At 43.4% G+C, this 20282-nt stretch overlaps 1 protein-coding gene across 5 annotated transcripts in view; it reads right to left on the reverse strand.

Annotated features, from left to right (window-relative positions):
* Positions 1-436: 436 nt before the first annotated feature.
* The window catches only part of HOMER2 (homer scaffold protein 2), a 53353-nt gene continuing 33507 nt past the window's right edge, over positions 437-20282 (reverse strand). For 2 of the 5 annotated variants that reach the window (XM_059858455.1, XM_059858451.1), the window contains exons 3-10: positions 15533-15664; positions 9404-9496; positions 8206-8232; positions 7923-8107; positions 6250-6406; positions 3868-3978; positions 1793-1873; positions 437-720 (exon numbers count right to left, since the gene is read on the reverse strand). In XM_059858455.1, coding sequence (XP_059714438.1) covers positions 532-720; positions 1793-1873; positions 3868-3978; positions 6250-6406; positions 7923-8107; positions 8206-8232; positions 9404-9496; positions 15533-15664 — 975 coding nt within the window. In that variant the 3' untranslated portion in view covers positions 437-531. The remainder of the gene's footprint in view (positions 721-1792; positions 1874-3867; positions 3979-6249; positions 6407-7922; positions 8108-8205; positions 8233-9403; positions 9497-15532; positions 15665-20282) is intronic. The other 3 variants (XM_059858453.1, XM_059858454.1, XM_059858452.1) reach the window with 3 other exon arrangements.

Consider the following 20282-nt stretch of genomic DNA (forward strand, 5'->3'; position numbering starts at 1 on the left):
ATCTGTGAGAAGTGATTCTCCTGACTGCAGCTCATCACAGGCACATTGTACAAACTGCAGGGGCTCCAGCTAATCTCTCTGCTCCACCACGGAATAAAGTCAATTCTGCTAAGAGTGCTGATAGTCCAGGCAAGAAAAAGACTTCTTTTCTGTTTCTATGGTTGCAACAGCCCTTAAGAAAGATATAAATTTCCCTGCAACAACTAACTGCATATTCATTTTAAGGTAGATCTAGTTCCAGATTCCTGAGACAGAACCCTCTACCTGTTCCCAACCCCACAAAGCCAGAGCAGCAACATAGAAAGTTTCTAATCTCAACAGAATTCAGTGAGCAGCATGATTGGTTTGGTAAATAAACAAACAAAAAAAAAGAAACCCACCAAAAAAACCCCACAGCAAATTTTCAGCCTCTATGTACAAAACCAATGCAAACAAGTGGAACATTCTAGTTATATTTTGTAAAACACACGTTTGGGATCAACAAAACATCAAACATCCAGACCCTAGATTACAAAAAAGATCTATTGCCATCTAATTGTCAACCCCAAGTTTAGACAGTCCTTGTCGGAAATCATGTAATTCATCTATCTTCCCATCTAGTACATCTAAAAAATTCTTTAATTCAGTTTTAAGGTTGGTCTGCCTGTGTTTGTTCTCTTCGACTTCTGTCCTTAGCGTTCTGACTTTCTCTTCAAGATCTTTGTTCTTTTTCTCAGCAGCCTTAAAGACAAAAGAGACAATAAGATGAATCATAGAGAAGAAGGATGAACAGCATTTCATAAATTAAAGCAACAAATGGCAGCTGGGCTGTGAGAGTTTGCTCCAACTTCTGCAAGCTGATTACCACAAGCACCTTTGAGAGCAACTGACATGAGCATGTCAGATTAAAAGCCCATGCAGGAAAGGACACAGATTAACTGGAAAAGATGCTTTGCATCAGACTTTGTCATTTGGTTGATATCTTCAAATTCAGCTGGATTTAAGCATGAACTGTGCATAAATTTGTGTCATTGCTACAGTTGCAGAATTAGACACTGTGCCATCAATTACATATGGAATTATCTACGGTGGTTTAACCTTGAAAAACAAACTTAGGAAATACTGTCTGAGGAATAAAGTTGCTTCATTCAGCACTTTGGGATTTATTGGTGGTTTTTTTTTTTAAATCCTACTTTGCCTGATGGCTTATTTATTGATTGGATTTTACCTCATCGATGAGACTGCACATTTTTGTTCTCTTTGCAAGTATTACATTATTGCATTTCCACAAGACCCGACTGGAGGAAGCAATGCCCAAAGTCCGGCTGCTGCCTGGGGCAGGGCTCCTGCCAGCCCTGCTGGAAAGGGATGTCACAGCACAGGGACACATCCCCAGGTGAACTTCCACCCCGGTGCTGAGCAGCTTTGCTCACCTGCTTCTTTCCCCAAGCCTGCCCTGCTGCACTGCAGCAATTACCCCCAGGCCTTGGGGAGCTGCTCAGCACACGTGGCAGTGCTGCAGCTCCACGAGCCCAGAACAGCAGAAACATGGGACACAGCCTGGGATTGCAGGAGATGGATGCTACATGATCCCAGGCAAACCAATTTCTGCAGTGGAGCTATTTCACCACTCCTGTGCTGGGAATGGCACTGTGTATTTTGCATGTAATTAGCATTTTTTGTTTTTACAAACTGGACCTCTCTTGCCTTGAAACACTGAAGTCTGAATAGAGTAATGCATACAGCTGCAACAAAAAAAAAAGTCAAGGAAAGGTACCAACTATTTTGAAACTAATTTCACTGCTAACTGTACCTGTAATTGTTCAGATACAGATTCACATTCTGACATTAGCTCTGGTATAATTTCACCCTGCTTTCGGAGCTCTTCCAGTTCCTTTGAAAACATAAAAGAAAAAATATTAGTGCAAGCTTCAATTTAAAACATAATGAAAATCTGAAAAGATGAAATGGCTTTGCATATTTTATTGTATTCTGCACAGTATTTGGATGGAAAATAATCAAAATAACCTGCCTGCATTCCAAAATTGCTGATTTTCTAAAAGAATACATTTTTCACTTAGTTTTTTACTTTGCATTTCTAAAACAGGCAATGTAATCCCATCTCTTGCATGAGTTCCATGAATTCTATTAATAAAATCTTAACCTAAACCATGTAACTATGCAAAAGATTTATTAAGTATCAGAGAAATCTGAATGGCTGTAATGCTACAAGCAATTTATAGATGGTAGCAAAGAGCAAATGAGACAATTTCAATGACATATGACATTAAAAAAAAAATGGCCAGTGGCTTTACCAGCTGCACATCTAGAGACATCATTACAGAACACAGGCGTAATGGGCTTTCCTCCATGGCACAGCTCTGAGATCCACCACCTTCCCCCTCCCCCAAAATCTGTATTTGGCTCTGGCTCACTACCCAAACTGAGCAAATTTCACGAAGGGAATTAATGGAAAGAGCAACAGTAGGAATTCATGTCTCTGTTGGAAATTAGGACAACTTGACTTGAAAAAAAGTGCAAGATCCTCCTCCAGAAACTGCCCATGTAGGTGATGATCTCCAGAGAATGCAGCAGGGGTGCTCCCCTGCACTACCTGGACTTGTGCAAAGCATTTGCCACTGCTCCACACAGGAACCTTGTCCAAAATCAGAGAGATGTGGATTTGGGGGAGGAACCACTTGGTGGGCAAGCACGAGGAGGGTGTCAGCAGCTTCTCTTGCATGGCAAGGCCATCAGCACACTTCATGGGGGTTTGGATTCCACACCATGAAAGATTACTTATGGATAGTTTAGAGCTAATTGAGAACATGCTAATGTAAGCATGAATTTTTAAAGAAGTTTGTGTATTTTCAGTGTAAATGGAAGACAGGCTCATAAAATGCCCAAGTTGATCAATTTTCTGGTCATTTGGTACAGTAAAAATGTGAACCTTGAGGAGAATTCGAGGAGAGAATAAGGGCTGTTCTACATGCTACTGCCACAGAAAGGTTGGGAAGACAGCATTACAATTTCCTTTGAAATAAAGAGCTGAAAACCACTGTATTTATGACAGTGTATCAAAATCCATCCCTAAACTATTTCCTTCAAACACCACAAAACCCCTTAAGAGCAGAGCTTTTAAGAGCACCAGAGATTACAGAGATGCTGGAATGGCACATGGCAAACTTTACTGCACTGCTTTTCCTCTTCAGCCAGCACAGAGCATTTGGTCAGTGTGACAATGGAAATAAAAGAGCTTCTCAGTATTTTCCCCACTCTTCTGGAGTTCCAAACCATAATCCTCCTTAGAAAAATTAACACCCTCTAATATCAAAAATGACAAACTGGGGTACTCTACATGAATCTGAATTTCTCACTCTTGGCATTAGTCCTGAGATCAGAGTGAGACCATAAACCAGCAAAGCTGCAAACTATGAGCCATCCAGAAAAGAAAAAGGACTTGGTACACGAATGCCAAATTATTTTCTAAATGATGCTTTTTTAATGGCAATCCTGATGTCTACAGGAATTTTTGGCACGGGGAGAGTCAAATGAATTTGTTCTCACACTCCTGTCTGGCCCTGGGCACGAAGTTTCACCACAAAGTTTCTTCTACAAGGACAAGTGTTGTGTACACAAAAGCATCATTTTCTAACCCCTGCCAAATTACATTGTGCAGCCAGAGGACATAACACATGATGGAACTTGGATGGAGAAACACTCCCAAACAAGGGACTGTACATGGAAAACCTAGAAACAGGCAACTCCCCAAGACATCAGGCTGCTCCTGGTGGCAGGTGAGCCACTCCATAAATCTACACCCAAGGAGAGAAGCAGGCAGTCCCACTCAAAACATGAAAATGCCTTTTCTGTGTTCAGGGCACTCACCAGCTCTTTGTCCTGAAGTTCTGTTTCCAGCTCCTGGAGACGTCTACTCAACTGTGCATTTCTTTCCTTCTCTTTATTTATTTCATTGCACTGTTCCTCTAGTTCTTCAATCTTTAAGAAATGTCAGACATTAGGTGAAATTTTTCAAATTTCTGAAAATCTGGGGCAGAACACAGCTGATGAAATGGACATGGGATCTGCTTCCTAAATCCCAGCATTTGATTCACTGCAACCAAATTATCACTTCTTTCCTTCAAAAGAGTCAATTTACACATCCACTAGGAAACCCTGGGTCTGTATTTATTCTCTCTTACAGTCTCTCTTGTAAGTACTCAGGAATGCACAAAACACTGAGCTGCTAAAATCAGTGGAACTGGGGATAAAATCTGCACTTCACTCCTCTGAAGCCAACACAAGGCTACAAGGAATGGGTTTTCTTAACACATTAGGAGAAGAAATCTCTTGGGGGTTGCTTATTATTCTAGCTGGTGTATGAGGGACACAACATCAAAACTTTGGGGGGAGAACCAGTTCAGAGCAACATCTGCAGCTTTGTTCTCTCGCCCAGGGATGTGCTTTGCTCCCTCCAAAGCTCCTGCTGCCAGCTCTGGACTCAGCTCCCAGGAGATGCACTTCCCACAGGCCAATGGACCAGCTCATTAAAGTATGTACTTTAATTCTCAGCTCCATGTTGCTTTGGGATTATAACTTCCCTCATTTGAAGGTAGAGCAATATGCAAAAAATTCTGACCCAATTAATAAAGGAGAAGGAACTTCCCAGGGCACTGCAGTGGTGCAATGTGAGCACTGAGCAAGAAACCTACTTGGGGAAAACCTCAGAAAACCTCCCTGTGCAGAGAAAGACAGCACATTATACAGGCAGCATTGCTGCAGTCTGGTCACCAGCATGGGGACTTTGAAGAGGCAGTAAGAGAAGAGCAGTGGTGTTTTAATAATCTCCTTTTTTCTAGTACAGCTATTGAGATGTGGCATGTGTTGATGAGAACAACTTTTCCCTGTAACAGTACAGAAAGGGAAATAACTACCCTGCAAATGATGACATTTTCCCATAACACACTGTTCCAGTCCCTCACCTCTCCCCTATCCACAAGAGATTGGATATAGGCACTCAAATCATGCAACAACTAATATTAATTGGTAAATGTGACATCAGTTAATACAGCTCTGGTTTGAACTCTGCATTACCACTATGCACTCATAAAACACCAATGAATAAACAGTGAATATTACCCTCAGAAAAAAGGGGGCTGTTCCACAAGGATTTTCAGTGCCAACAGGCAACCCAATCCTCCTCCAACACTGAAATACTACTTTCAGCCTACTGACACACAAAAAGACATTCAATTCCTTCCCTCTTCAACAGCAAACACTAAACAAAAAAAAATCCTCACCAGACTGATACAATCTGAACTCTACTTCAAATGACCCAGGATCCAGCTTTTCCAAAAACATTTAGGATGAATAAGGTGAAATTATCTCTGCAAAAGCAGTGCTCCTGGAAACCAGGATCCCCCATGCCCAGGACCCATGTGCCCGTAGGGGCTGCTGCAGATAGCTCAGTATTATCTGAGAGATGGCATTAATGACTACTCTAAACCTTCACAGATTTCTGAGCTGTTCTCTGCTGTAGCCACTGCTCACCCTCCACCTTATACAGCTGAGAGATGTGCTCAGTAATGAAGGGGAAAAGGCTTTTGATGATGGCCATTGGCAAGCTTCTGGATGAGATGTGCCAGGTGTTGGCACTGGAGGTCCCAGCCCACAGTGCTGAGGAAATAACTCACATGATCATTGCCCTGCACACTGCTGGGATTTGCTTCTAATCCTGGGTGGTTCCCAGGCTGGGCTCCTGTGGGAACCAGGCCACAACCTCTCCTTCTGCTCATCTGTATCTGGCAGTATTAAAGTGAGCTTTGGCAGGGATATGCAATGCAGTCCCACTTTCAGAACCTTTCTGGTTCCTCACCCCAGCCAGCAAGCCCTGCTGACGCAAAGTCTCCCAAATCCTGACTCAGGGAGCTTCAGGTGATGCAGCAGCTCCTCTGCTCCCTCCCTGCCCGCTGTGTGCAGAGGGAAGCAGCTGCCTGAGCCCCCCAGACGCTTTTCCTGCCTAGGGCTAGGGCTAGGGTTACACCTAGGGTTGGCATCTCAGAAACCACAAAGCCCAGAGCTGCAGGCACACTGCAGCTGCCAAAGGCACCTCAAGGGCAGCACAAACTGCCCCAACACAGCACCTCCCTTTCATGGCCAGCTCCATCTGCCAACACACACGGCCAGAAAGCTGAAAGGAGATTCCCGAGCAAGAGCCCTGCTGGGAGCAGCTGGCTGGAAGGGCAGCTGTCCTGTGGGTCTGTTCTCTACCTTGCCCCTCAGCTGGTCGTTCTCCTCCTTGCAGGCTGAGAACTGCTTCTTCCAGTGCTCGATGCTGGCTGCTGACTCCTGCAGGGCCGTGGACAGCCGCGCGTTGCTCTCCCGCAGCGACTGCATCTCCGTCTCCCACTTCTTCACGTTGGATGAACTGGGAAAAACAGGACACACCATGAGGTGGTTTCGCCCTGTGTTCCTGCGAGCTGCTGCTCTTTACCTGCCTGCAAACTCCCTCACTGTGCTGTGTTCACCATTAATTTCTTGCAATAAGAGGAAGAGCACTCAGATGTGCGTAATTGCCTTTGGCCATTACATTCCTATGGAGAACAAAGCTTTAATTTGACTGCCTCTGTCAAAACTAAGGGATCCACCAACCCCAGCAGCACTGCCTGGGTCTGGAACAAAAGCCCTGCTGTCAGAGCAGGCTGTAGGGTCCAGCTGCCCATTGCACACAGGGGTCTCACCCTGGCAGTGCATGGTCCCTGACTCCCCCTGAGCTGTGTGGCTGCAGCACCTGGGGCCGGGCACCTGCAGCCCTGCAGCACAGCCACTCTGCACATCTGCAGATGGCACAGCAATTCCAAATGGAAGATTTCAGGGGGTTGACATGATCTATATTTGAATTTATTTCAATGCTGAGTCTTAACTATAAAAGTGTTACATAATGCTGCAGAATTAAACTACTCATTCCCCAAAGCTTTGAGCTGCAGCACAGAGCACAAGATTAGAGGGTGAACAAGAGGAAGGCTTTGAAACTCCTTGTGTGCTACTTGCTGCCTGCCTGTGGAGGTGTCTTCAGCAAGAGGAATGAGCTCACATTACTGTTTGAAGCAGGTTAAGCTACTGAAATGTCAATACAGAGAGAAGTAGTACTTCAGACATAACATATGCAACCTTGGAATTGCTCACTGGATAATGCTGCTTACAGTGATGCTTTGTTTTTTAAATACTCTTTTAAGAGTAGCTTGATCGTGTTAGATTTTCCTTCCATTCACAGATACACATTCACATGCAAGAGGCAGACAAGGCAAGATCCCAATAGAGAATTACTCTATTTTAATGTTGGAACTTTGCATATTGCAACGCCTGTATTTTCACGACAGCTGCAAATTACTCTTCTCAGCATTTCCAAATTATTTATCAAAGCAAACAGCAAAAAATGTGATTTCAAGGGGCTCTGTCCACAATTTAGAAATATCCCCTAAGATTTCCAAGCACTCTGATGAAATTATACTTCTCACTTCAACTTTTTATGGTTGAGTTCATTCCCTTTCATAATTTTAAATATCCATATCTATTTTCATCAAAGTAAGTGCAGCAAACTCAAAGAAAGATTGGCTTCACATGTTATCAGCAGCAATTGCTCCCCTATGGCTTTAATGTTATTTCTGTAGTTCTAAAACTTCCTGAAAGAAGATGGTTATAATAGTTGGCACCAGCAGAATAAAAGAGGGCTTATTTCTTCACAAACTACATCAGGAATAAATGAAATGGGAAATATTTCTCAACTGGATACCAGGAGATACTTGCTAAAATCTGTTCATTCATCCGTTCTGCAGCACCATTTAAAATTAATTACAATCTGAATAATTTCTGTTAATATCATTATCCATCAGATAATTACAGCACACTTTTCCAATGCAATTTAGGTTCTACAGGAACTTCACCTTTGGGCTAGAGCAAATTTTAATTTATCATTCTCAGATTTGAGATGTGCCTCAGCAGGGCCACCGTGCGACGCCTTCTCGTCGTCTGTGCCATTCACACTTGAAGCTCGGGTGGAAGAGGGTGTTTCACGTCCAGACTCCTGCAGCACAACACACAAACCAACACTGGGTGTCTCCTGCATCTCCTGCAAGACCACAACACCAATTTCTTTGTAATCTTGATCCCACACCACTTGGCTGAGACCTCGGCTCTCCTGGCAGAGCAGTGGTAACACACACATACCCTTTTCATCTTGGCTGCAAAGCTGGTCTGTTTAAAAAGAATGAAAAAATTACAATGATACACAAATGGAAGTTTAAAGTGTTCAGAACTCTAAAAAAGTTTTTTCCCCAATAAGGCTTTTGTTTTTCAAAAGTTGTTTGGTTTTTTTAAGATAATGAAACAATACAATACACAAAGTACGAACAAACAAACAAAACTAGTACTGCTCCTACAAAGACACACTGTTCACACACTGCTGGGTGCTGACCACCAACAGAGAACAAACAAAGTGAACTACAAAGACCATGACCAAAGTCTTTACAAAATGGGTCCAAAGTCAGCCAGTCAGATCAATATTTCTGAGCCCCACAAATGGGGTGGCTGCAAGACTAAAACCATTCAGCAGCTTTTCCTGATCGTTCGTCTGAAGTCCTGTCTGATCAAAATCAGTCTGACTTTCCTCCAGACATCAGCCCAGGCCAGGAACACCTGCTGAGCAGGGCTCACTCTCACCTAAAGCAATGCACATGAAAACACAGCCAACCCTGCAGAGAGCCTGGGACAACACTCCATTTCTACAGTCTGCAGGAAACCCAGACCTCGCTGGGCACTGGTGGCACCAGGAGTGCTGCCCAGCAGAGGGATCTGTGCAGATATACAACACAGGCTCCTTCCACCACCCCTAAAACCCCCTGCTCCCACACCACAGCTGCCCAGCAGAGGGATCTGTGAAGATATACAACACAGGCTCCTTCCACCACCCCTAAAACCCCCTGCTCCCACACCACAGCTGCCCAGGGAACACTGGACACAAAGTCAGGCAAAGCAAATGCCACAGAAGTGGGTTGGACAGATGACAAAGAAGGATATTGATGAATCTCATTTACTGTCTGCTGAAGCATTACTGTCTGACTTCCCAGTGACTCCAACTGTGTTTAACAGTACAAATCAAAGGATGTATAGCTTTCCCTGTTATTAAAAAAGTTGTAACAGCTCAAGGACTGCTGAAAACAATTAGATATAAATGAAAGTAAAGAGCGTGGGCAGATGAAAAATATTCCTCTGACAATGCTAATGTCCAGCAGCTGACAATTACCTTCAGCAATCTCAATTTTATATACTTTAAGCTGGCTGCCAGAAGCTGGCACAGTCCATTTGAAAATTTAACTTTAAATTATTTATCATGTATGTGTACAGGTATTAAAGCTAAATTACAAACCTGTGAATGATTGCTTGAGGTTTCAATTTTCTCTTGAGATCTGTCTCTTGCAAGTTTGGCAGCTTCTTTTACTTCTTGGAACTTCTCTGCAAACTACATAAAAGCATGAAAGATATTTATTAACATGATTTATCATCTATTAAACCATTAAGATTGCTATCTTCATATGGTATAGATGTCCAAAAGTGAACAACTAATTTTATTAATTTAGAATTTTTGGCAAGAAAAAACAATTTAATTCTTTGGAAGGATGATTCTTCCAAAAGAAGCAGGGGTGTTTGCAGAAAAGGATACATCTCTATAACTCTGGCCAACCACAGTAAAAGCCCTTGGAGGAAAAGGAACTGTTGGTGTCTCCAGGTTTGATTTGGTTCTGTTTATCTCCTCCCCCTTGTCTGTTTCCCTTGGTGTTGACAGTGTATAAAAGACAAAAGTATTAGAGACATATGTTTGGATAAAAATAGTATCAATGTCTTCTATTCCTAAGAGTGAGTGGATTCAATTAAAGAATGCAAATAAGTTCATCTGCAGGAGGTAAGCAAGGGATTACCAAGACATAGGAAAAAGGAGAAGGAGGTAGATCTCAATGCATGATGAAGTCCTACAAAAACAGAGCTTTTCTGCTCTAATTTTCTTATTACTTTCAAAAATAAAGGAAGAAGACTTCAGATAAAGGTTTGAATACTTCCTGTAAGAGGGATATATCAAACTGGGAGAGGTGAGGGAAAGGAAAGATAAAGATGGAAGGTAACAATGCCAACATCTGTGAGGTGCTGTAGGACATCTGCTCCAAAGCCAGCCTGGCATTTTTGAAATACAATTATTTTCACAGCCACTCAGGGTTGTAGGACTTCAAACACTTTAAACAGTGTTTAAAACTTTAGGGGATTTCAAAGATGGGAAAAAAGGTACAATACATAATTTGTTTTTAAAAATTATGATGTATCCACTACATGAATTGGTAACTTTATCTTTCAGCTAAAACTGCTTGGTCTTTCTTGCCTGTGTTTTGAGAAATTTGAAATGCTAGAAAGGCAAGACATTTCAGAAGTAAAAATAAAAACAGGTGCATTTATTGCACAGTTTGTGACAAAAGGATTGCCATTATACCCTTGTATAATTCAGAACACTTATGAAAAAACTGTAAATAAAAGCATGAAAAAACCATCCAAATTTACAGCTGAAGAATAGAAACAAACATTATTCACTTAGCAATCTTGCCTTCTAACTTTAGATTTACAGCAGGTATTTAGCACACTCTCTCAGTAAAATTTGGACTGCAGAGACCGATTAAACAAATTTTCTCCATTTGATCTAAAAGAAATCTGGATTTACACGTGTAACACACACAAATGGCAATTTCCAACACACACACACACATATCATGGTTAACCCCCTGGGATGAGCACATTCTGGAAGGTGAGTGATGCTGTGGGTGCCCCCAGTGGTGTGTGGCAGGGCTGGTGGATGAGGATCAGCCGTCCTGCCCCAGAGCTGACACTGCACATGCAAGGCCTGTGCCCTGGGATGGCAGCACTTCCAGCTGATGGCACTGCAGGCACTGCACACAAATGACTCCATTGCCTCTCCAGCACTCCACAGATCGTTAAGAACAACCACATTACATTCGAGCCTTTAGTGATTTAACTCTAACTTTACACAAAGCATCTCTCCCGCTGTGACACAGCAGCTATAACCAGCTGATTATTTCTAAAATATTATATCAACAGTAAGTTCTACATTTGTGTTTCTTGTGGATAGTGTAAGGCTGTTTTGAGTCTGTCTTTTATAATAAATCTTTCTCTTTTATGATAAATCTCTTCATCTTATGTATGAAAAATTTATGAGGGTTCTTCACAGACGATACGAAATATGAACAGACAAAAAGAATTGGAAGTGATCTATCAAATTTTATTTTGCAGCTATCTTTGTAAAGCACACAGGAGACTGCTGTGAAAAATTATGTGAGCAGGGAAGTAAAGGACATTTTTGCACATTTCCATAATAAAAAATTGCATATGATTGAGCGACGCTAATCTTCAATACCAACCCGATAACGACCTCATTGCATAAACGATATCAGTCATGTCTCTAGTTCACAACACTTGCATTGAACACATTTGCATTTAGAAAGTGATTGCTGCTCTCAGAGGGGCAGTGCCAGCCCCAGCTGCGCAGCACTGCAACACCCCTTGCACAGGAGCAGAGCTGGAGGCTCTGGAGCCACCCAGAGCTCGAGGCTGTCTGACAGTGTGGCACAGCCACAGGGCCTAACACCAGGAGAAAGCAGATTTCTCTCTAAACCAACTGCTCTGCCCCAAACACACATAATTGAATTAGGTATCACAAAATCATGCTCCTCCTCCAAGGTCTAAGTTGACTTTGAGCCATCAAACCATTACAAAAAAAGGAAGCACTTAATGAATGTCAAATTCCTAATAAAAATTTGTTCAGTAAATGAAAACTTGGTAAGTGTGGTCTCAAGGGGCAATGAAAACCTAAACACCCAAAACCAACTACAAGAATTCATCATGTTTCTTCTCCTGAGGTCTGTGCTTGCCCTCTGGCAAAGTTCCCAAAATCAGCAAAAAACCCCCACAAAAACTGGAGTAGGAGAGTTGCCAACTGAATCCCACCCCAATAATCCATCATGGATTAGAGGACGTGCCTTCCCCTGCCCCAGGACTGTGTGACTAAGCTGCAACACAGAGAAGATTTGCTGCTACCAACACTTGTGCAGCCTTTTGGTCAGGCAGCTGCAGCCACGAGCACTGCTTGATTAGGAGTCTTGGCCAGTGAAATTTAATGGGGGCTCGAGGATGCTACTGTGCATGGCACAAATTATTTAAAGGCTGTTCAAATCCACAGTCAGTTTGTCACCAGGAGAAATATATATATATATTCAAATAGACCTCCTTAGCATTTTATACATTTAAAAGCATGATTTTGTACGCATAAATTTTAAGCTCCTGGTCTGGCATTATATTTTATGTCTCCTACTGACAAATTGTGCCAGTATTGGATGAAACAGCTGCTCCCACCCAAAGCAGGCTCATCAATATTTCATCTCCCCCTGGCTTTGCAGAAGGCTGGGCGATGTGACAGCCCTGGGGGAGCAGGGCTGTGCCATGACCCACAGCACACTCGTGCTTTCCCCGTGGCTCTCCTGGGATGAGCCCTCAGCACAGAGCACAGGGGCTCCCAACAAGCCTATTTAGCCCAGAAAGTGCCCAGGAATTTGTTCTGTCCCAGCCAGGGCATGTCCAACTCTGATGCCAGCTGCACCAGTGGCTGTGCTGTGTGCTGGGGCCTGAGCTAGCTGCCCTGCAATGCAGTGACTGGCACACAAAATGTGCAGGAGTGCAGAGAAATAAGTCCAGGGCTTCCCAGGGGCCAGAGGCAGCTGCTTTATGATGTGCAAAGTCTGGCTTTACTGGGTTTCTCACCCATATAAATCTTTGTCCCCATGCCCTTGACTACCTGCAGCTCCTCACACACAGCACGGCAGCAGAGATCTTCCTTAACCCTTGGTGTGCACAATTCAGCACCACCTGCAGCACCAGCCCTGCCTGCTCACCCCACACAATGCCACCTGCTGTGAGTCCTGCCCCAGTCTGGCTGAAGCAAGGTGTGAGCAATGCCTTGAGACCCCTCTGTGTGGGGAAAGGAGGGGCAGCAGCTCCTGCAGGGGGAACAGGACCCTGAGGAGGACATCAGCCCGAAGCCCTGGGATTCTCCCAATCAATGTGAATGGTAATTAGGTTACTGGGTCACAGAATGCAGTTTTCATTAATGGCTCATGTTTAATTTGAACTGCTTTTCCCTACAGGTATGGATTAATGCTTTAAGTATCTCAAGAGAAGCAAAGCATTAGAATGAGGCAATATCTTTTATTAGGCCAAGCAATATACTTAAAATTGCAGGCATTTTTAGGCATGCTAACCTCCTCTCCTGCCTCATTATTTTCTGTTGCTTTCAACAGACATTTTTCAGCTTTATTTATTTATATTTATTTTAAGCCAGGGCTATTGATCTCTGGTTTAGGGAGGTCTTAGTGTGCCCTTCCAATTCCTGACTAAGCACTTCAATTATTTCCTGTAAAAGAGGCAAGCTTTAATTTATATCTTTTATAAGACTATAATGATATTAATATAAAATGAAACTTGATTTTACTATTCCCAGTACACTTATATAGCTGTAATCTCACTCTCAACTCTGATCTTTCTTACTAATGGCTCAATAATTAAACTGAGAAGCACAGACAATAAAGAAGTATCTTTGTCCCATTGCTTTGCATGGTGGTAATAAAACAGGTTTTCTTATATTTTTCAGCTAGATAATTGTCAGAGTTTTGGGGATTTTTCTTTTTTAAAAAATCATCTCAAGCTATTTTTAGAAGTGCCCCCTTAAGCTCCCTGTCAATATTCTGACCAGAATAAGTCTTTTTGCTGATTTGGAAAGCCTTTCCTGTAGGTAGAAGGTTGCATTTTGGGCAATGGGCTCTTCAGCAGATCATGCAGTGCAAACAAATGCACAAAGTGACCTGGGAAGAAACACAGCTGGGCTGGTGCCCCTGTGCCACATGAATAACCCAGGTTTTTCACACTGGCTCTCCACTGGCCACGTGAACACTGATGAGCTGATACAGCAAAGCATTTCTTCTGAGTGTGTTTGATAAGGTCTGCAGAACATGGTAACATTTCTCTGGTTAGGGTGCAAAGTCCTCCAAATGTCCCTCCTGCCTTACTCTAGTGAACCCAGTGCCTTATTTCATTATTTACCTCCCTTCCCCTGAGCCAGACCCAGCACCACCTGCTCCACGTGGCACATGGTGATGTTTAGCCCCAGCCTCCACTGAGACACTCGTGCCATGTTACAGAGGTGTAACTTCAGTAATCCAGGATTAAAAACTACTATCCAGAGGTGCTAATTCTCCCATTCAGTGTCCAAAGGTTGCATTATATCATGTTTATCTGTTACTCAAAAAAAAATTATTCCCCTAGGTCCATTTTAATCCTCCTCTATTCCCACACATCTTTTTAGCTACTATGAACACCTCTTTGCCCCAGGAGTGAAGAAAATGCATAGGTGAAATGGCAGCCCTCCACACTTGAGTAAGCATCATAAAACATATCCATCTCCAACAACTCATTTTTAAACAAGCTCTGCACATCATGCCTTTATCATCCCTGAAGAACAGATGAATGCCATGGCACTTTTACAGGCATCCCAAGTCCAAAAAATCATTTAACATATGAAAAGTAAAGTAACTTTTACCTTTAAGAAACACTTGCAAAAATGCAATTCTCTAGAAAATGCAAAAAAAAATTATTAAGGCAGCCTTACTAAAATAAATTCCTATAACAACTCCCTTGGTAGGGAAGTCCTTCTAGTGCAGGGCTCTGCTTTTGCTGCTTTAGACACCAAAAGAAACACTTTCTTCTCCTGATCTTTTTTTATTAAAGCACAGGAGAGGACAGCAACCTGAGAGGCTGTGGCATGCCCAAGGACACCCTGCTGAGGTCACTTATGAAGCCCAGTGCCAAGCAGCCAATGCCTCAGGAGTCAAGTATGTGTGAGATAAGCAGGGCTTTTTACCACATGAACAAACAATCATCTCAGCTGCTTGATAAGCACTTGACAAGACCACTACTGCAATGACAGAGGAGTATTTTCAGGTGCTGCTTATTCAGAACAAGAGGCTACTCTAGCCTTTCCCAGCCTGATAATGTACCCAGTCCCTAGTCCAGGGAAGTGTTTCATTAACACCAAACTCAGGATGAGGTGCTAATGCAGAGGCAGTTTTGTCAGCAAGCCTGACATCAGCTCTCCCTGGCTACTCATCCCCTGCAGCAGCAGCACTCTGCCATCCACAGGCAGAGGTAATTCCAGGGATGGTAAAGCTGGTAATTCCAGGGATGGTAATTCTGGCAATTCCAGGGATGGTAATGCTGGTAATTCCAGGAATGGTAATTCTGGCAATTCCAGGGATGGTAATTCTGGCAATTCCAGGGATGAGCAACCTGCAGTGCTGGGGAGGACCTGCAGTACCACACAGGTTGGAGATGTGCCAGGCTGCATTACCAAGAAGCAGGAGAGCCTTTGCAGCCCTGCAGGGAGCCCTGTTACCTTTGTCAGCTGCTGCTCAGAGGGGAAGCCCAGCCCAAACACGGTGTTGGCTCTGCTGTCTGCCCACTGCCCAAACTTCTGTGATGTCTTCGTGAAGGTCATGTTGGGGGTGATGGTGCTGTTTATGATCACCTGGTCACAGACAGAACAAAAAAAAAAAAAAAAAAAATAGAATTAAAACGTGCAAGTCACATCGGAAATGCATATCCTAGCAACGGTATCATCCAAAGCAATTAGCAGTCTAAATTGGGAAATTGCTGTGTTCAGAAGATGATTTTTTTTTTCCAAAATAAAACAGTTGTTTTCTTGTCTTAATTCTTGCAGGAGTTCTGATGCTTTGTCTTGTTTTTCCATCACAGCCCTGCAGTTAAATGTGGCTGCAGGAACGTCACTGAACTCAAAGCAGGGTCAGGAGGCACAGAACTACCCTGGCAGAAATGCAGATACAAAATCCTTTTTTTTTGCATTAGGAAGCCATACAGCCACAGCCCCAAGAGGCACCTGCTGGAGGCCTCCAAGCAGGGCACCCCCCAGAAACACCTGAACTCAGACCTGAAGGGCAGAGAGATATTTCTACATTTTTCCATCTGTCCTCAGGCCTCCACAAGCAGGATGCCAGAAACACATCAGAAGTTTCAAACAAAGCCAGACAATAAATAACAAGACATGGAGAAGCTGATAGCTTAACAGGGAGTTTAACCTGGGAGGGTGGTGAAGCACACCACCAGCAATGCATATGCAGTATCAAATTTGGGCCTTGGAACAAATATTTTGCCTCTTTACACATCTTAAGTAATATCTGCTTGATCACCAGCAACCCTGAGAGCAACAGTGGTTCTTGCAGTTGAAGAAATAGCCAACAGGAGGAAGGCTGGTGGATGAAGTCTCTGAGGAACTTAGTGGGGCAAATATGAAATGTAATCTTGCTAAGAGGAATGAGGTATATGCCAGTTCATTATCAAAAGTCTTAACTTTATTTTCAAGATACATCATTATATTAGTCTGGCGACTCCTTCCCCTGGAAATTAATTCATGTACAATGTTCTTTCTGCTAGCAGAACAAGAGCTTTCTTTAGTAAAGCCTACCATCATTTCCAAAATGCAAATTATGCAGTAATTAAGCCCAATCTGTGGGACAGTTTAATTAACATGATCAGGAAGTATCCTGGCAACATCATTTACTATGTATTCCAAGCAGTTTTTTCCTCAGCTATCATTTACATTTAGCAAAAAGTGTGAATTTTTTGAAAATAAATTTACCAGAGGAAGATCCTTACTTGCTTCCATCCCCTCCCTGACTTCAGACCACTGTGCTGACACTTTCATTTGCTTTCTTAAAAATTACTCAACTTTTTTCCCTCCTTTTGCATCATCACTTTCAAACAAACCTATGATTTTCTGCCATTCCCCACCACTGGAAGTTTCCCCAGAAGGATCAAGACAGAGGAGAGCTAGGTGAGTGGTACCCCTGAAAATGTCCTTTGCATGGGAACAAACAGAGCAAGAAATGGGGAGAGGTGACCCTGCAACCAGCACAGGTCAGCATCAACAACACAGAAGTTGTGGCTGCTCCATCCCTGGAGTGTTCAGGCCAGGCTGGATGGGGCTCTGAGCAAACTGGTCTGGGGAAGGTGTCCCTGCCCATGGCAGGGGGCTGGAACTGGGTGATCTTGGAGGTCCCTTCCAACCCAAACCATGCTGTGATCACTTTTCATCTCTTTGAGTGGCCAGTGCACAGGCAGAGGTAGGAGCAAAGCTGCCCAGGTGTGTTCTCCTCCAGCTAAGGTGTGCCTTAGGAACAGCCAATATAAAATCTACATGTCATTTCAGTGATGTAAATGAAAGGAAAATCAGAGATTTTATGTAGGGGGTTGACAATGCAAAGGGACTGTGATAATACAAGGATTGCATGGTACAGAGAGCCAAAAGAACAGGAGGAAAAGCTACCACCAACCCAAAATTCAGGGTGCTTTCCAGAAACTTTAAAGAAAGTGCTAGATTTCTGCTTTAAAAAAAAATCTTACATCAGACAGATGAACCACTTGCAAATGTCTAGACTCTCAAGTTACAGAGTTTATTTTAAAAGCTAAAAACTTCCCAGAAATCTCAAGTCATAGAAAGTATTATTTCAGTCCTGTTCTGCCTATCAACTTAAGACATCTGAGGAAAAAAAAAATTAAAGTGACCAGTTTGACTGAAAGGCAAAACTTTTACTCACTGACAGATGACCCTGAGTAAAATAAAATTCCTCCATGCCTCCCACAATAATGATTGAGAAAATACAAACATATTTAAAAAACACACTAAAGTTATCTTTTCCAACACGGTTCAATATTATGAGACGTGAGAAAAGCAATAATGAAGGCTGCCAACTTTAAACCAAAGAACATCTTATTGAGCAAGGAAATGCACTACATTAGCTGAGCACCTTGATTTTTTTCTGTGGCCAGTGGAGAATCCAAGGAAAGGTTGTGGTGAGCACACACCCCTGAGAAGCTGACAGTTCATCTGTTAAATTTATAATAAGCTGCTGTTAGTGAAACTGCCTAGAAGCTGTCTCTACTTTTCCCCTTAAATCCTCCCCTGCCAATCAGGCACTCCAGAAATGCTGCATCCCTACAGAGAAGTGAAAACCTAAGTAGAAGCTTAGGAGATTAAATCAGAGCTCATGTTTCTGTGAGTTCAGAGGAGATGGAGGCTGTGGGTACATCGAGCTTATTCACCTGCTCCTCCTGCCCATCCCCACCCCACCTGTACATTCACTTCCCCAGATCTGGCCATCACTGCAGAGCAGGGACACTCCACTGGCAAGGGAACAATCATGTTGGCTGTGTTTAGGAGAGAGAAAGGGTGCTGTGCTTTCAAAGAACAATGAGCACTGAGGCCTGCAGGTGCTCCTGCCAGGTAACCCAGCTTGCCCCCACTCCTGTGGGACCAGAAGGAGAGTGCTCCCCACCACTCCTCCATCCTCTGGGCACAGGGTCTCAGCTGGGGCAGGAGGCAGGGGGAAGCATTTGTGACCACCACAATGGGAAAGGTCAACTAAACTGGGAAATTTTTCTTTTTCTTTTCTTTTTTTTTTGGTGAAAGTATAAGCCAGAATTTTCAAATTTCAAAAGAAGGAGAGAAGTAAAAGGGCACTGTTTTGCTGCAGGCAGGATGAGCCACCAGGCTCTTTTCCATCCCTACCTGCAATCCAGCACGATAATTCTATAAGAAAAGGCCACTCATCAATTCAAATGAGCCCTTATGGAATACTTTGCATTTGGTCCTCATTTGTATAATCCACAGACAATGAAATTCCAGCTGCACCATAAAATGGAATAAACTTGTGGACTTTCATGCAGGATAATGGATTCAGAAGACAAACTGCTCTCTAATCAAATGCAATCAATCCCTGAAGTGGTTAAAGAGTTCTCCCTAAAGACAAAGGCAAAGAGAAGTATAATATAATAAGCACCTTACAGAATAATAAACCCATTCATCATACTCACTTGTCTACATGTGGTTAAAATAAAATCTGCCTTTGCACTCACCTACATGCAAATGTATCAGATGGCAAACATTCCTGATACACCTGCATGAGCCAAGCAAAATCTCGCACTAATTTCACCTCCTTTGGGAGAAAATCAAACCTGAGATGTAAATTTTTATCTGAAGATGACAGAGAAGTATGCTCACAGCACAAGGCAGTGCTACCTCACCCAGAAATGTCTCCAGCCATTTAGGAATGCACTGGGTGCATTCATCAGATAAAACTGAATGCAAACAGGCTGGTGTAGAGCAGAACACTCATGGGCTGAAACACACCCATCCTGCTGCCTTCCCACGGAGAAAAACTGCCAAATAAATCAAGAAGGAAGAGGTCACAAGACGACCTGAGTGCGTGGAAGGAGAAAAACGTGCTGGCAGCTCCTGCTGCTCATAACGTACGAGCAGAGCCCACAAATGCAGCTGCTGCTTCTTTTAGGGGAACACTTGCAGTATCTGAAGGGCTCCACTCCTGCACACCCTGCACCACGACAGTGCAGAGGGGGGCAAAGCCCATGTGGCTCCTGGAAATGCAGTCCCCAGGCTGCTGCCCTGCTCACACAGGGTGGGCAGGCACGCTGGCAGCTGGAGCACACAGGGGCTCTGCCAGCCTGGCCCCAGGGCTCACCCTGATCCATCAGCCCTGCCAGGGTCACAGGGGGAAATGCTGAGAGAGAGCACAGCTCCAAGGGGAGGAGGAGGAGGAGGATGAACACACCGTCAGGAATCTGCCAGGACACGCACCCATGGCCATGCCAGCCAGCCCTGCCACCAGCTCGTCTACTCAGAAAAAGACTGAAATAACAGCTGTGAAATAGCTCATAAATGTATTGGCCAATGGATTTTCAAACTGTGTTAAATTGAATCAGAAAAGGACACCTTATTCTGGGACAAGAGTGCCAGATTAGGAATCATTCTGGAATTTCCCCTTTAAATTCACATCACCTGTTACTCTGAAATAACCACACCTCCAGAAAAGCCCCAAGGCTCCAAGCCATAAGATCTACTCCTTAAGACAATACTAAAATCTCCCCATTTCATTTTCACACCTCTGAATATGTGCTTCCAGTTTGCAGCCCTTGTGAAATTTAATTTCCTCAACCCACCAGGCTGCTAATCTTCAGTAAAGATGTATCCCAGTCTAAAAACAGAATTGCAGAAGGAGAGAAGCTGCTAATCCTCTGGCCATAGCTATCACAGGCTCAGCAGGTTCTTCCAG

This window comes from Haemorhous mexicanus, chromosome 13, assembly GCF_027477595.1.
Source record: "Haemorhous mexicanus isolate bHaeMex1 chromosome 13, bHaeMex1.pri, whole genome shotgun sequence".
Lineage (NCBI taxonomy): Eukaryota > Metazoa > Chordata > Aves > Passeriformes > Fringillidae > Haemorhous > Haemorhous mexicanus.